This window comes from Aythya marila, assembly GCF_965140915.1.
Source record: "Aythya marila genome assembly, chromosome: 2".
Classification (NCBI taxonomy): Eukaryota; Metazoa; Chordata; class Aves; order Anseriformes; family Anatidae; genus Aythya; species Aythya marila.
This window is the reverse complement of record NC_139043.1, coordinates 140,905,908-140,922,423: the sequence shown is the minus strand read 5'-3', so window position 1 is coordinate 140,922,423 and position 16,516 is coordinate 140,905,908. Positions and strand designations below refer to the sequence as shown.

Below are 16,516 nucleotides of genomic sequence, written 5' to 3'. Positions count from 1 at the left end.
AATGAAAATAACAAATGAGTCATAATAGGTACTGACATGAAAATGAATTCTCTAATCTAATTTGCAGAAGGTAAAATTTATTATGCATGTCAGATGAGGCAAACAAAGCCCTAATTACTCTCTAAGAGGACCTTCCATTCCCTCTGTCCTACATATCTATGATATACTGACTGTAAAATAGTAATCATACTGTATAAAAGTAATCTTTTCTTACTGTTGGAGATAAATATGAAAAAACTAAGATTTGAAAAATAAATAAAATTGTACATGTTCCTCTTCTATTATCAAAAAAAAATAATGTAGTGTTACAATACAAAGTGTATAATCTTAAGAGATTTCTACTTCACACTTCAGAATAAGGATCTCTGCACATTTAAATGTTCAACATGAAGACGTGCTTGTGAATGTGCCATAATGAAGATGATTTAATGAGCTCAAATATATACATAAAGAGATGACATCTTGTTTGTATTTTGTTATGAAATGCATATCATCTTTCTCTGAAAAAGCATGCTGAGCAGCTGCCTCTCTCAGTGAAATTCTCCTCTTAGTGGAAGACACTTGCTCTGAATGCACTTAGGGAAGACAAGTTTCTGGAGCACAAAAGGCAAAACGGGAAAAATAATTTAATTTTTTAAGGGATCAAAGAGCAGAAATCCTGGAGAAAGCAATTAGGAACTGCTATAACTGAAACTTAGAGCAAAAGAAAAACATGTCCTGCCAGGATACATTATTTTTTAATAATTATTATTGATTTCTCATTTTTCCTAAACAAATGTTTTTCTCTGAAGAAGAAGAAGAAGAAGAAGAAGAAGAAGAAGAAGAAGAAGAAGAAGAAGAAGAAGAAGAAGAAGAATTTTCACATTTTTTAACAATAGTCCTACATTTTGTATGTGGAAGCTATTTCAGGAATTTGGGGATAGTCACATTGAAGAGGATACATTGCAGATCCATCTTTTTGATCCACTTGGTCGTCAACATAAAAGTTGTTCATCTTACTACTGTATTTATATATATTAAAGCTTAATAAGTTCTTTCTGGTTTTACAAATACACAGTGGAGTTGTTTTTACATGAGATAACATAGGGATGTAACAGATGACTATTTCATCTTGATCTTTTAAGCATACAGTTTAAACAACAGAATTATTGTTTATAAAAAGCTTTCTCATAATAGCCTTTCAGCCTCTTCCAGTCCCAAAATCTAGGGAGGAGCAGCAAAAGGTTTATGGATATAATCTGTAGCAGAACTACAGCAGAACTGTAGAATAGGATTCATTAACTGCTATGGAGTTCCTCTTGCTTTTTACAAAAAAAAAAAAAAAAAAAAAAAAAAAAAAAAAAAGGAATTTATGCAAATAGTTTTTCTCATAGATGAGCAAATATGTTTTACACCTGTATATATTTATTTGTGAAAATGCTACCATTTGTCTTTATATAAACAGTGTGGAAAACACATTTGTAGGGGTGGTTTTGAATTAAGTAGCCATGATTTATATTAAATCATGGACTCTACCTTTCTTAAGCCAGAGCTTGGTGAGAAGTATTTTGATAAAAGTGAAATTGTGAATTGAAATGGCATTTTGTTGAAGCTTGATATTAAAACAAAACAAAATCCATTTTGCTAACTTCTGTTTCCTTGCTTGTTTTTTTTTTAGGATTTATTTATACCTGTGGTGGAACTTTAAAAGGACTTAATGGAACTATAGAAAGCCCTGGCTTCCCATATGGATATCCAAATGGTGCAAATTGTACATGGGTTATAATAGCAGAAGAAAGAAACAGGATACAGATTGTCTTTCAGTCTTTTGCTCTTGAAGAAGAATATGATTATTTGTCATTATATGATGGGCATCCTCATCCTGCAAACTTTAGGACAAGGTAAATAATAAACATTAATAAAATGTAACGTCTATTCGTATGTTAAAAATATCTGAGAAAATAGTTAAAACTAATGCCTTTATATTACTAATTATTTGTTATTTAGATTTTAAGGTACAACTTTTCTTTAATCAATTAAAAATGATTTTAAGTGTATATTATGTGTTTTAATTACATTTAAAATAAGTGTTAAAAACATTAGCCCTCATAAAATCTGTTGTCTCAATAATGCAATGAATTAAGAAACATACATGTATGAATGAACATAAAGTGAGGATGAAATGGTGTGTCTCAAGGTGCATGACCGCCCTGAGTTGTAGAACTTTTTCATTTTTTTTCAATAGGAGGCTTTCAAGAGGAATTTGAAAAACAAAATGTCTTTTAAAGTAGAAAATATATTTTTGTTATTGTTTATAAGAAACTTCTAAGATGAGGGGATCTCAACAGTGAAAAAAATATTTGAAAAATCAAGAGCTTGATGGGTCACAGTCTAACAGTGACTAACAGTCCAGCACCTGTACACTACAATGATAATGTAACAAATTACTAGAGGGGAATTAGAACTGTAAAATTCTTTGACTCATGTCTGTGTAGGTTGCAAATTCTGTTTGTCAAATGAATAACACCTAGCAGATATGGGGAAATTTATTTGTAATGAAGGTTGTTTTCTTTGTATTTCTATATTTCCCATTGTACTTCCTGTTTCATGAGTGTTTGTGTGCAATTCTAATATCAGCTGCAGGAAAGAGGGTACCCATAACTATGAGAGTTGTCTTCCACAAGAAGAAGACACAAGTACATGTTGCTTTCCTCCTTAATGCCCACTCCTCAAAAAATAGTTTACATGGATATTTGATCTCATGTAGGAGTCCAAAAAGTAAGACCCTCATTGTCAGTCAGGACTTCCACTGGTGAATATACTGTAAACTGTAATCCCAGGGAACATGTGAACAACATTCTGTACAAGTGCAATAGAATAATTAATAATTAATATTAGGAATTACAGTTCTTACTGAGTTATAGTCTTAATGAACATCAGAGAAAACAGGTGAAGAAAGCTAGAAGGATGTGAGAAAGAGGAAAGTAATACCTTGTAATTTGTATAACTTGTTCAAACCACAAAGAAGGTATTTGTGTGGCTGCATATGTGCATACTTCTATGTACACCTATCTGTACAAACATATATATATAAATATCTATCTCCATATATTTATATATGTATTCAGGATTCCTTTTACATTAAACTTAGCCTTCAAATCTGAAGTTTTAGGATGCTTTTATTTTTTTATTTTTTTATTTTTGATATATTGAAAGCAAAGTCAAGGAAGTCTGGCATGCTCAAAGTTTTGGTACTTAGAATGCCACTACAGTATGGCAGGGAAATAGATAAGAATTCTGTAGAAGTCAGTTGAATAAATCAGCACTTAAAAAGGAAAATGCAATTAAGTCTCCATACAAGTCTTGAAATAGATTTTTTCACAAGACTTGCGAGATTTTGCCTGTGCAAGGAAAAAAAAAAAAAAAAAAAAAAAGTATACATTTGTGTGAGACTGGAGTATTGGGTTTTAATTTAAGAAAGTAATAGTGAAATTATGCAAGCTCTATTAGTTCTTTCATGGTGATGTTTATTTTCTCAGATTACTGTAGGAAGGAGTAAGATAATGTTTCATGAACTTTTCTTTTTGCAAAAGTTATTTACTTAAATAGAGTTTTACTGGTATACAGATTCTTGTGGAAAGTTTCTTTCTAACATGACAGTCGATTTTGTTTTATTACCTAGTGACATTCATAAAAATTTAATCAATTCACCATCACCTTAAAGACTAAAATATTCTCAGGGGATTATACACATCTATTTGCAAAGTACATAACAGGACAGCTGAAAAATGGTCTCAGACATTGGCTTCTACTACAATTTGTTCATTGAAAATGGTTTCTGTATGACATAAAGAAATGTCCCATCTGGGCTGTTTGTGAAACTCATGACCTCTGACTCCATCCTCATGCAGCTTTGTATATCCTTTAATTTTTCTCCTCAAAATTGAATCTTGTTGAATTTTGTAGTTATTGATTGTCTTCAGAAATTGCTTAACAACGTTACGTAGTTTAGATGGCACTTAATGACAGCTAAACCATCCACAAATGAAAGAGAAGCATATCAGATAAGGCCATTAAAGAAAGTGTACAGTCAATATTATACTTTCATGTATTATTTTATTGTATATGCTTGATCAAACATATTTAATGTGCTAGATACTTGCCTCAAACTATAAATACAGAAAATCTAGAATAAAGCTGTGAAGACAAATAGATACATATTTCTATAAATCATATTTCTGTAGCATCCACAAAAAAAAAAAAAAAAATCTATTAGCAGAAAAAAATATTATTACTTCTTGTATTTGAAATAAGCTTTCAGCAAATTTCATTCCTGTTAGTCTACTTGTAGCATGTCACTACTTTTATTCTTGTCTTCCCTGTGCATCTTTGTGACACTTCTGTGTACTGTATCTTTCATGTTGATACATTTAGTTAAAAAAGAAAAAAAAAACAAAGGCAGGGTTTGTTTTTATGTGATTGGTTTAAAATTGCCACTTTGATTACATCTTATTTTGGAAATTAGCTAATAGTTCTGACTTCTATTCTGAGTGAAAGTGTTGTATTTTCAGGTAGAAATCCTGTTCCATTTTTATAAATGTTCTGCCTTTCAAAAAGTTGTTGTATGTTACTAGATGTTTTCAAACAAGTTTTTTGAAGATGCATATCAATAACATTTTTTTAAAAATTCTGGGTGCTCAGCTTGAGAAACAAGCACTTATGATAAGAAATTTCACTTTTAAGTTAAATAAATGGAAAGTGTGTTTTGAACTGATAAAACATCACATAAACCACCAGTTTTGAAAAAGCCACATGGAGTCATCTAATGATACCCCTTGCATATTATGAAAACAAATTTTAGTAAAACTTGCAAATAATTCACTGTAGTAGCTAGTGCCATATATCAAGGATTACCAGAAACAGGATTGCTCCTTGAAGGGTAAAAGCTGGGTGTCAAGGTTGACCACATACAGGCTGTGCTCTCAGCAGGGCTCAATCCTGCAAGTGCAGACCTGGGAACTGGTAACAGGGTCCTGGGAACTAGTCACAGGAGTAACAGTCCCTGACATTACAAGTGATGAACCAGGTCTAGGGTCCCTCCAACAATCTCATCTGGGAGTAAAAAACTCATACATGAGGCAGGGACAGGGACAGAGCTAGGGAGGAGCACCTCCCTAAGCACCTGCCTCACTGAGGCATGGTCTGGACAGCCCGGGGTGAGCTGTAACAGTCTCAGGACCCTTGTGCAAAAGTGAGTGGGAATCCCAACTGAGGCTGGTCATGGCAAGGAGGGTCTGTTGGGTTCCTCCAGATTCTGATACCATATACAAAAATCTGGGACAAAACTATTAAATAATTAAGTTCACGGAAACATTTAGATATTGTATAAAGTATGGGATTAACTGTATGATTTTTTCTTTGAGTACTCTTCATGTCAGTCCTTGAATACTATATGTAAACAGCAAGTAATTTTAAAACATGCAATTAGTGGCAGTGATACAATGTATTTGTAGGTGACTGAGAGAATTTCAACCTCAGTTCTAACATTTCTTAGTAACTGTTTTACGTTACAACCTATATAATTTTTGTAAGTTTAGTTTTTAAGAAATTCCAGAGCATAACATCTAATGTACTATCAGGAAACACCAGAGTATTTATGTCCTTTTTTTTTTTTTTTTTTTTTTTTGTGTGTGTGTGTGTCTGTTGTTTTGTTTTTGTTTTTGTTTTCCTTAAAATATCATTTATTGATCTAATTAGTTACCCCAATTTGTAGTGTGATATTGGAAATAGTTTTAAATAATTGAACAATAATTTGCGATTATCTACCCAAACTTTGTTCACAGTTCCAAGTAAATATATTTCCCAAAATTACCAGTACGTAACCAGTTAATTGATTTAATTTTTAAATATTCATAATGAAATTAACATTGCATTGAATTTGATGAAACAAATTCAGATCTATTTTAAGCAGAGAAAAAATGCATATCTGCTACAATTATATTGGAATTGGTGTTTTTATTGGAAAGGTGTTTTTAATTTGTTTCCTTTGTTTCTCACTGCTCTAGCTTGTAAGTAGTAAGTCAAGTGATCTCCCTGTCCTTATCTCAATCCTTGATCCCTTTCCATTGTATTTTCTTCCCCTTTCCCTTTGAGGAGGGCAAGTGAGAGAGTGGTTGTGGTGGAGCTCAGCTGCCCAGCTGGGTAAAACCACAATAATGAGGTTCTAGATTAAATCTGTCAGAGACAAAATCTCTTTGGTTATTCATTTATTAAGCCTTTAAGGCATATGTCAGAGTAGAATATTTGCAATTATTCAGGGTTTATTCCCAAATAATCTTGACTACTGAAAATGTGCAAAGCTTCCTTTTTCACTTTTTTTCCTTTTTCTGTTTAAGCATTTGGGGCTGTTGATGTAAAATAATAGCTATTGACAGGGAGACAGTGGACATTTACTAAATCTCAAAAAGCTTCCTTTATCAGAGGCATCTCTCATAAAGATTTCCTTCCATCAGAGGCAACCACAGCTCTTTGTTGTTTTTCCACTCAACTTATTTTTATTATGCTCTAAATACAGGCACTTTTTTTCTCTCATCACTGTTCACTTTCTGTCCAAATTAGCAACCAGAGCAGAAACCATGAGTTGATTAGGATCAAATTAAGGATTCAGCATTTTGGAAACACCTTCAAACCACTGATAACTGAATCATTGATTTTTCTTTTGGTTGAGCCACTATTCTCTAACTTTCTCCACTATTTGCATGGAAAGAGGAAACAACAAAGGAAGAAAAGAATTTCACTTTGGAATTTAGTGACCAATGAACAAAAACATTATTCATTGTGTTTTGCTTTGCTAATTGTTTTATTGGACATGAAAAAGTCTAGGAAGCAAAGTTGATTATTGTTGAGACCACTTAATTTATGACATTATGTCACAGCATACCAATCTGTGATCATTAGTTTTCCACCTGTTTCCAGCTATGTAAGCAGAAAGAAGTGTAGTTCACAATAACCATCTTGTCCCAGAAAGTTATAGTGTATAGGAAAAAGTCATTGTATTGCAGTGGTGTATTACTATTTGACTTGCTTACATGGAGAAAATTCAGCTTGTATTTCTGTAGTTGGAATTATCAATATCTCATACGTCAAAAAGTTGATAATTGATCCAGAATGTACCTAGACCAGCATATATCTATATCTATAGATATATGTTATTATAAATTATTACTCCTGTCTCTGAATGCTGAGTTACTATATGAATAGTCTGTCTCTATTTTTGAAGAAAGTCATGTTCATTCTATTTTAACTGATATTCCTGCAGAAAGCCAAAAACAAACAAACAAACAAACAAACAACAAAAAAACACAAAACAAACAAACAAACAAAAAGAAAACATATAAATTGGTGTGCAAATGCGTGCATGTGTGTGTGTATTTATATGTACACTAATTTGAATTAAGTAATGGTTGGAGAAGGCTTAAACTGGAGAACATTCCTCTGTCTCTCTAATATTTGTCTTTAGTAGTGAATGTGATAGCTTATTACTGAAAAGCAGCTACTATAGATTAGATTACATTATACACTATATGCATGGATTATGTTACACAGTTTGAAATGAACATTTTATCATACAAATTATTCATATAAATATAAATTGTAATATTTTATTTTATTTAAGTACAGTTTAATATCAACAGTATACTAGTATCCTGGTTTCAGCTGGGATAGATTTATTTTTCTTCCTAGTAGCTGGGATAGTGTTGTGTTTCAGATTTTGGAACAGAATAAGGCCAATATAATCATAGACTCCCATGTGCCTGGTGACAGAACGAGGGGGAATGGGCTAACATTGCACCAGGGGAGGTTTAGGTTGGTTATTAGGAAGAACTTCTTTACCGAAAAAGTTGTTAGGCGTTGGAATGGGCTGCCCAGGGAAGTGGTTGACCTGCATCCCTGGAGGTCTTTAAAAGATGTTTAGATGTTGAACTTAGTGATATGGTTTAGTGGAGGACTTGTTAGTGTTAGGTCAGAGGTTGGACTCGATGATCTTGAGATCTCTTCCAATGGAGACAATTCTGTGATTCTGTGACTCGTAGAATGATTTGGGTAGGAAGATATCTTAATTATCATACAATTCCAACTCTCATGCCTTGGGCAGGGACACCTCTCACTAGATCAGGTTGCTCAAGCACACTGTTTTAGTTGTTGCTGAACAGTGCTTGCACTAAGTCAAGGACTTTTCGACTTCTCCCACTGCCTTGCCAGTGAGGCGGCAAGACCAGGTCAGTTGCCCCAAACTGGCCAAAGCAATATTCCATACCGTATCACATCATGCTGAACAATAACATTGGAGAGAGTTGGCCTGGGGGAGGGGCTGCCAGTGCTATAGGGATGAGATGGGCATTGGTTGGTGGGTGGTGAGCAATTGCATTGTTCATTACTTGCTTTGTATAATTCTCCTCTATTATTGTTACTATTATTATTTTTACTGTTATTATTTTCCCTTCCTGATCCTATTCTATTGTCTTTATCTCAACCCATAAATTTTACCTTTTTTTTCTGATACTCTCCCCTATCCCACTGTGGGGAAGGGGGAGGTAAGCAAACAGCTGTGTGGTGCTTAGCTGCCTGCTGAGTTAAACCACAACAGTACTTTTGGCACTCAGCTTGGGACAAAAAATGTTGAGATAGTGATGGATCTGACCACAGTAAGTTAAAACACATTTGTTATAAACACTATATTAGTTTAAAGCTGCTGGTTTCAATGTTGATTTCTCTGTGTGTATGTTTGTTTGTTCTCACAGTCATTTTATGTTGTACCTTACTTGCTCTCTGCTTCCTATAACATTGATCACCCCTGGGGGCTGAATTAAGGTTACCCTTTTGCTGTATCATGTAATACTGGCTTAAGACATAATAAAATTGCAGGTCATGAAACTAATCTGGTATTTGTACTCAGCATTGTCATCATCTTTGCTCTTTGGGAACCATCTTTCCAAAGCTATTAATAATTACACTCTCTTTTTCTCCAATCTTTTTCAACCAGTCAGTGTGGCCCACTTTCCTTAACTCCTTCACATACTCTTACTGTTTCACCTCCTACTTCTTCTCCAGGTTAATTACAACAGGTGTTGGGAATTTTGGATATGCTTGGGATGTTCTAACCAGCATGTTCCTATTGCTATGTCTCCTGAATGTGCTTCAGGTTTTAAGGTTAAAAAACTCTTTAAGAATACCAATGAGAGATCTGCCCTAAGGCTGGATAGTTATGAGTAGCAGGGTGCAGGGGATAGTATGAACAGGTACCTAAGACAGTCAACACCTCCAGTGTTTTGGAATTTCACCCCTGAAAAAGTTCAGAATCCTGGAAAAAAAAAAAAAAAAAAAAAAAAAAAAAAAAAAAAAAGTAAAATAATTAAAGTAAAATAAATTAAAAAAAAATAAATTAAAAAAAAAAATAAAGTAAAATAAATTTAAAAAGTAAAATAATTAAAAATAAATAAATAAATAAATAAATAAAGTAAAATTATAATCACTGCAATGTGCTGGGGCCTGGCCCATACTTACTGAATGCTATTCAACATTATTCAGCACCCCAAAGGGGAAAAGAATGTCTCTGGATCTGACAGCAAAACAACAGGTGCTGAGGCCACTCCAACCCCTGTAACAGGCTCTACAGCTGTTCTGCGGCTACTGCAGCCTTGCAACAGGCATTGCAGCTGAACCAGAGAACCTACTCATACCAATATCAGTCATTTCTGATCATCCTCATACATGAGAAGAAACAATGGGTGTGAAAATCAGCTCATTTAATAAGGGAAGAAACTCCTACAAAGAAAGGGAATGAGGAGGAATTTGATAAAGAAGACTACTCCAAAGCAGGACCATCACAAGAACAGAAAAGAAAAAGGGAGAACTCATAAATGAGGCAGTAACCACCTGATTCCTATCCCTGGGTGATCTGTGAGATATGCAAAAAGATTTCATCCATTATCCAGGCAAGCACATTGTCACCTGGCAGTTCCAATTCTGGGATAATGGGGGCCAGCAGAATGGAACTAAAGAGCAAAGAAGCCAAGCAGCTGGGATCCCTCTCTAGGGAAGGGAGCATTGACAAAGTGATAAGAAAAGGGGCACAAGCCCTCAGCCTCAAGAGGGTTAAGTATGAGGGTCCTGTTAAGTATGAAGGAATTTTTAGTTAAAAACTGGCTGGATAGCCAGGCTCAAAGAGTTGTGGTAAATAAAGTTAAATCCAGCTGGAGGTCGGTCACTAGTGGAGTCCCCCAGGACTCAGTACTAGGTCCAGTTCTCTTTAACATCTTTATCAGTGATCTGGATGAGGTTAATGAGAGCACCCTCAGTAAGTCTGCAGACGACACCAAGTTAGGTGCATGTGTTGATCTCCTTGAGGGTAGGAAGGCAGCAGTGTGTTCAGGTGGACAAGGCCAACAGCATCTTGGCTTGTATAAGAAACAGTGTGGCCAGCAGGACTAGGGAAAAGATTGGCTCCCTTTACTTGGCTCTGGTGAGGCCACACCTCGAGTACTGTGTTCAGTTTTGGGCCCCTCACTACAGAAAGGACATCGAGGTGCTTGAGCAGGTCCAGGGAAGGGCAATGAAGCTGGTGATCGGTCTGGAGAACAAGTCTTATGAAGAGCAGCTGAGGGAGATGGAATTGTTCCTCCTGGGGAAGAGGAGGCTCGGGTGACCTTATAGCTCTCTATAGATGCCTTAAAGGAAGCTGTAGCAGGGTGGGGGTTGGTCTATTCTCCTACATGTCTGGTGATAGGACACAGGGGAATGGGCTAAAGTTGCACCAGGAGAGGTTTAGGTTGGTTATTAGGAAGAACTTCTTTACCGAAAGGGTTGTTAGGCGTTGGAACAGGCTGCCCAGGGAAGTGGTTGAGTCACCATCCCTGGAGGTCTTCAAAACACGTTTAGATGTAGAGCTTAGAGATATGTTTTATTAGCGGATTGGTTAGTGTCAGGTCAGAGGTTGGACTCAGTGATCTTGGCGGTCTTCCAACCTAGATGATTTCATGTGGTTCTGTGTGAAAGGCATCCCTTTGAGGAAGATGTTGTATGTCAGTCAGGCAAGTGGACCACCATAGAGAGAGGTACCAGTACTTGAGGAAAATAGCCTGGAGGTGATTTATGATGATCTGGACAATGGACAATTATCCAAATATTCAGATAAAGTCAAGTGCACATAACCCATGTGGTGGAAGTTTTTATGGAACACACCATCAATGACTTATGTTAAGTCATTGATAGTAATGACCTGTAAAGACGGAGAGGGACAAACAGTGGATGAATTCTGGCCAACTCCAAAAATATGAAGAAAGTCTCTCTTCCTTCCTACTGGCCTTCATCTGGCTGTGAAGAATCCGTCCTGGTAGTTCCATCAATTCCTACTCCGCATCTCTACAGTCCACTATCTCAGCTATTAGAAATAAGCATTCCTCTTCTCAAGAGACCAGATATAGTGTATACAGACCTTGTGCCACCCTGTGATTTCACATGTGAGAGCATGGAGAGGAAATGAGAAAGTGGGATGGAAAATCTACCTCAACCATAGAAACATGGGTACATGAGTTGCAAGGAAAAACAATCAAAAAAGTGTGTTCTTCCAGGAAAATTGCAGCTCCAGTTTTGAGCGGGCACTTCCCCAGACAGAGTAAAAGGGTTGATCTTACTTCTGACTTTAATAAAGGGACTTCTGACTTGCATTTTCAAGAAGAGAGTAATGAATATAATGACCAGAACTAAAGGGGCCCTACCTCCAGCCAGGTGCAGGAAAGGGATAACTGTTTATGGGACTGTGTGGATTCAATGTCTTGGTACATCAGACACTCAGGAGTATATGGCTCTAGTGGACACTGTTACACAGTGTATCCTAATGCCATCAGTCTATAGAGGGACAAAATCCTGAAGTGACAGGAGGATCCCAACAGCTAACTGTATTGGAGGCTGACATGATCCTGACTGGGAATGAATGGCAAAAGGACACCATTGTAACTGGCCTGGAGGCTCCACGCATCCTTGGCATAGACTACCTCAAGGACACAAAGGGTACTGTTGTACGTCTGGTACAGCTGCCTTGGAGACAGAGGAAATTAAGCAGCTGCCTACCTTGCCCCACCTTTCAGAGGACCCTTCTATTGTGGGATTGCTGAGCATTGAAGAATAGTAGGTGATGATCTCTACTACAGTAGTGCAGCAGCAGCAATACTGCACCAACTAATACTCCCTGATTCCCATCCATAAGCTGATTCATCAACTGGAGAGCCAAGGAGTTATTGCCAAGGCTCACTCACCCTTTAATAGTTTCGTATGGCCAGTGTGAAAGTGTAATGGAGAGTGGAGGCTAACAGTGGACTATCATGGTGTGAATGAAGTCACACCGCCTCTGAGTGATGCCATGCCAGACATGCTAGAACTTCAGTAGGAACTAGAGTCAAAGGCAGCCAAACAGTATGCCACAATTGATATCTGTAATGCATTTTTCTCAATCCCTTTGGCAGCAGACTGCAGGCCACAGTTTGCTTCCACTTGCAGGGACAGCCAGTACACCTGTAATTGACTGCTCCTGGGATGACAACATGTCACTGCCATTTGTTACAGACTGATCCAGTCTGCACTAGAACAGGGGGAAACTCCTGAACATCTGCAATACATTGATGACATTGTTGCATGGGGCAACACAGCAGAAGTTTTTGAGAAAGGTAAGAAAATCATCCAAATCCTTCTGAAAGCTGGTTTTGCCATAAAACAAAGTAGGGTCAAAGGGCCTACCCAGGAGATCCATTTTAGGAATAAAAAGGTAAGATGGACATCATCAAATCACAATGGATGCGATCAACAAAATAACCAGGTCTCCACCAACTAGCAAAAAGGAAACACGGGCTTTCTTAGGTGTTGTGGGTTCTTGGAGAAGGCATATTCCAAATTAGTCTGATTGTAACACCTCTTTATTGAGTGACCTGGAAGAAGAAAAATTTCAAATGGGGCACTAAGCAACAGCAAGCCTTTGAAAAAATGAAATTGGAGATGAGACTGTGTGGTGTTTTTACCCTGCTGGGCAGCTGAAGTCCATATTTGCCACTCTCACACTCCTCCTCCTCAAAGGAAAAGAAGAAGAAAATAGGATGGAAAAGGATCAAGGGTTGAGATAAGGACAGGGAGATCATTGTATATTAAAATAATAAACCTGAAAACACAAACACAACTTGATTTATGATCAATTATGTTTCTTTCTTTCTTTCTTTCTTTCTTTCTTTCTTTCTTTCTTTCTTTCTTTCTTTCTTTCTTTCTTTCTTTCTTTTAATGATAAAAAGTATGTTTGCTTAAACAAAGTATTTTTATCCAACTGGTATTTAAAGGCTATTCCTAGTATTTAATTCAAAGGTAAAATTCTAAGACAGATATGGAACTGGACTAACCTGCAGTGCTCTAAAAAACATATTTACTCTGTACCTTGTCAAATATGAATCATAGAATCATAGAATATCCTGAGTTGGAAGGGACCCTTAAGGATCATCAAGTCCAACTCTTGACACCACACAGGTCTACCCAAAAGTTCAGACCATGTGACTAAGTGCACAGTCCAATCTCTTCTTAAATTCAGACAGGCTCAGTGCAGTGACCACTTCCCTGGGGAGCCTGTTCCAGTGTGCAACCACCCTCTCTGTGAAGAACCCCCTCCTGACGTCAAGCCTAAATTTCCCCTGCCTCAGCTTAATCCAGTTCCCGCGGGTCCTGTCACTGGTGTTAATGGAGAAAAGATCTCCTGCCTCTCAACACCTCCTTACGAGGAAGTTGTAGACTGTGATGAGGTCTCCCCTCAGCCTCCTCTTCCCCAGGCTGAACAGGCCCAGTGACCTCAGCCGTTCCTCGTACGTCTTCCCCTCCAGGCCTTTCACCGTCTTCGTAGCCCTCCTCTGGACACTCTCCAACAGTTTCATGTCCTTTTTATACTGTGGTGCCCAGAACTGCACACAGTACTCGAGGTGTTCTGATAATAATATTTGCATTACAGGCTTTGCAATAGTTATCTCAGTGGTTTGGAAAAGCTATACACAGAACTTTTATTACACAGTAATATACTCAGACAATAGATAGTCAATGAAAACATTAGAAAATTCCTGTGGAGATTAGTTTGTTTGATTATTATTATGAGTAGCAAAAAGTTACAACTGTGACAGCTTATGTTGGCATGAAATATAAGTAGCTAACACATCTTTTTTTTTTTTTTTTTTTTTTTGTGCAGTATCCTGTCTGCAGTAATGATTATTTCCTTTAAAAGTCTTGTTTACTCCACCATCTGATACTGTTTACAAAGATTAATTTATATTAAATGTCAAAATGTCAAAAATCACTCATAAAGTAGAATTAAGACAACACAGCCTAGCCTAATGATTGAAAACAGCAAAATATATTAATTGCTAAGTGGACTCAAATCTGTTTTATATATTTATTTTTATTTAATCCTATCCCACATTTAAAGTACAAACTGGGTGCAGACCTGGCAGAACTATTTGCATTTATACAAGCATAGCTATTGTCTAATAGTATATAAAGAGACAAACAGTATTTGTATCTTCTTACCTCTTTACAGCAAATGTAACAGAATATCTTAAATTTTCTTCCTTTAAATGGTAGTGACACTCCAAGAATTGGATTGAATTTATCTTTGTGCTAAAATTCTGGATTATCAGAATATAATCAAAAAGACCTTTTCCTTATAAAGTTTTCTTAGCAATGTTTAGTAGAAGTGTTACTTTGTATAGAAAAGCAGTATTTTATTTTGAAATGGCTGTCTCTAACAGTGGAGCAGTACAGATATTCAAAGAGTGTGTTCTTAAAACTGTAAAACTAATTACTCAGTTATTGCTGCAATAACAGTTCTAGTTATTCCTTAATATTTAAGAAAATTAGAGAAGCATTATGTTAAAATTTTTGAACAATAGTACAACACTGTATGCTTTCATGCATAGCAGAATGACATGTAATAGACTACATTCTCAGGCTATATATAAAATTGAGGATAATATTCTAGTGCATTTATTGTTGTCAAGGGTAAGCTGCATTTTGTCCTCATGACTTTTGGAATGACTAACTATGTTTCTTACCTATTAAGAATATATATATAGTTGAAAAGCTCTGTACTTTTATATGCTAACTAATTTGTTTCAGGCAGGTGATGTTTTTCAGCGGTCTTTTATGTATATCAAGATAAAAGCTTGGTTTTCAGTTACTCAGAAAATGCAGATCACTTTATTTAAATGGCCAAGTTCAGAGCAGGGATGTAAAGGAACTAAAGGTGTGATTCAAATCCCAGGGAAATCAGTGGGAAGATACCCAGTGATTATGTTGGATTCTGAATCAAATTGAGCAAGCACTAAGGATCTCTGATACATATATATAAGATTTGATTAAAAGTATAATATAAATAATAGCTTAATAGTATAATAGTTTTTATAGAAAGTGTATAAAAAGTTTTGATGATAATGATGCAGCCATTTTAAATTGATTGTACATATTAATTATAATTAATTATAATTAATACATTAATTTTGGAAAAATGCTCATATTAAGGGAAGATTTTCAAAAGTGCAGGTTAGAACTGGGTACCTGATACCTTTCTGTTATTTTATACCAGATTAAAATGTTTCACTGTCCTTTGTAAACAGCAGTTCTTTTGATCATTACCATTTCTTTCTGTTCATTTCTTATCATAGGAGTTCTTTGAAGACAGCAGTCTATTAATTTGAAAATTACACTTAATTATTTTGTTTTGAAAAATATGAAAATTAACTATGCTGAGATTATGGTTTTTTTGTTTTTCCTAGAGAAACTTATACCTTTTATTTGTGAGGACAGAAGATCAAACAGTTCACATGCATTGATTTTCAGGGGGTAAAGAAAAAGTTTTAAAAAAATATGAAAATCTACATTTTCCTAGTCTGATTTTTTTATTAGATTTTTTTCCCTTTGAAGAGGGACCTTATTTTCAATTTTAAACTCAGGATGTATTTTCTTAGATATGCTTTTCATCTTCTTGATTGAAACTTCTGTCAAGCACAAATGTGTAAAATTTGCTGTGACTTTTTGGATATAATGATCAATATGGAATTATATACCTACCTGTTATGGGACTGAAAATGACTCATTTATATTCTATGTGCTCATGTAATATAAACATTAATCTACAGCCCCTTACTTATCTGTGTGTTTATTTATTTATTTATTTATTTATTTATTTATTTTTATGTTATTTCACTTATGACATGATGCGGTAAATAATGTCTTCAATATCACAGCTTTTTTTTTCCCCCAGATCTGTTTCCCTTACAATTTTAGATCTGCAATTAAAAATATTTTCCATTTTATCTTGGCTTTCTCCTCTACTTTGTTTTGGATGTGGCTGTCTCTGTTACCCTGCATTTTTCTATTATTTTCTGTGTTATGATCACTTCCTCTCAAGCAACCAAAAAGTTTTGCTGTTCCTCCCACCTCAAGGGCATTTTAGAATGGATAT

The 16,516-nt window shown here is 35.7% G+C and overlaps 1 protein-coding gene across 3 annotated transcripts in view; it reads left to right on the top strand.

Moving 5' to 3' along the window:
• Positions 1 to 16,516, top strand: part of CSMD3 (CUB and Sushi multiple domains 3) — a gene marked incomplete at both ends in the record, with an annotated part of 682,849 nt that overhangs the window by 86,390 nt on the left and 579,943 nt on the right. For all 3 annotated transcript variants that reach the window (XM_082754088.1, XM_082754087.1, XM_082754086.1), the window contains one exon: positions 1,658 to 1,880. In XM_082754088.1, coding sequence (XP_082610214.1) covers positions 1,658 to 1,880 — 223 coding nt within the window. The remainder of the gene's footprint in view (positions 1 to 1,657; positions 1,881 to 16,516) is intronic.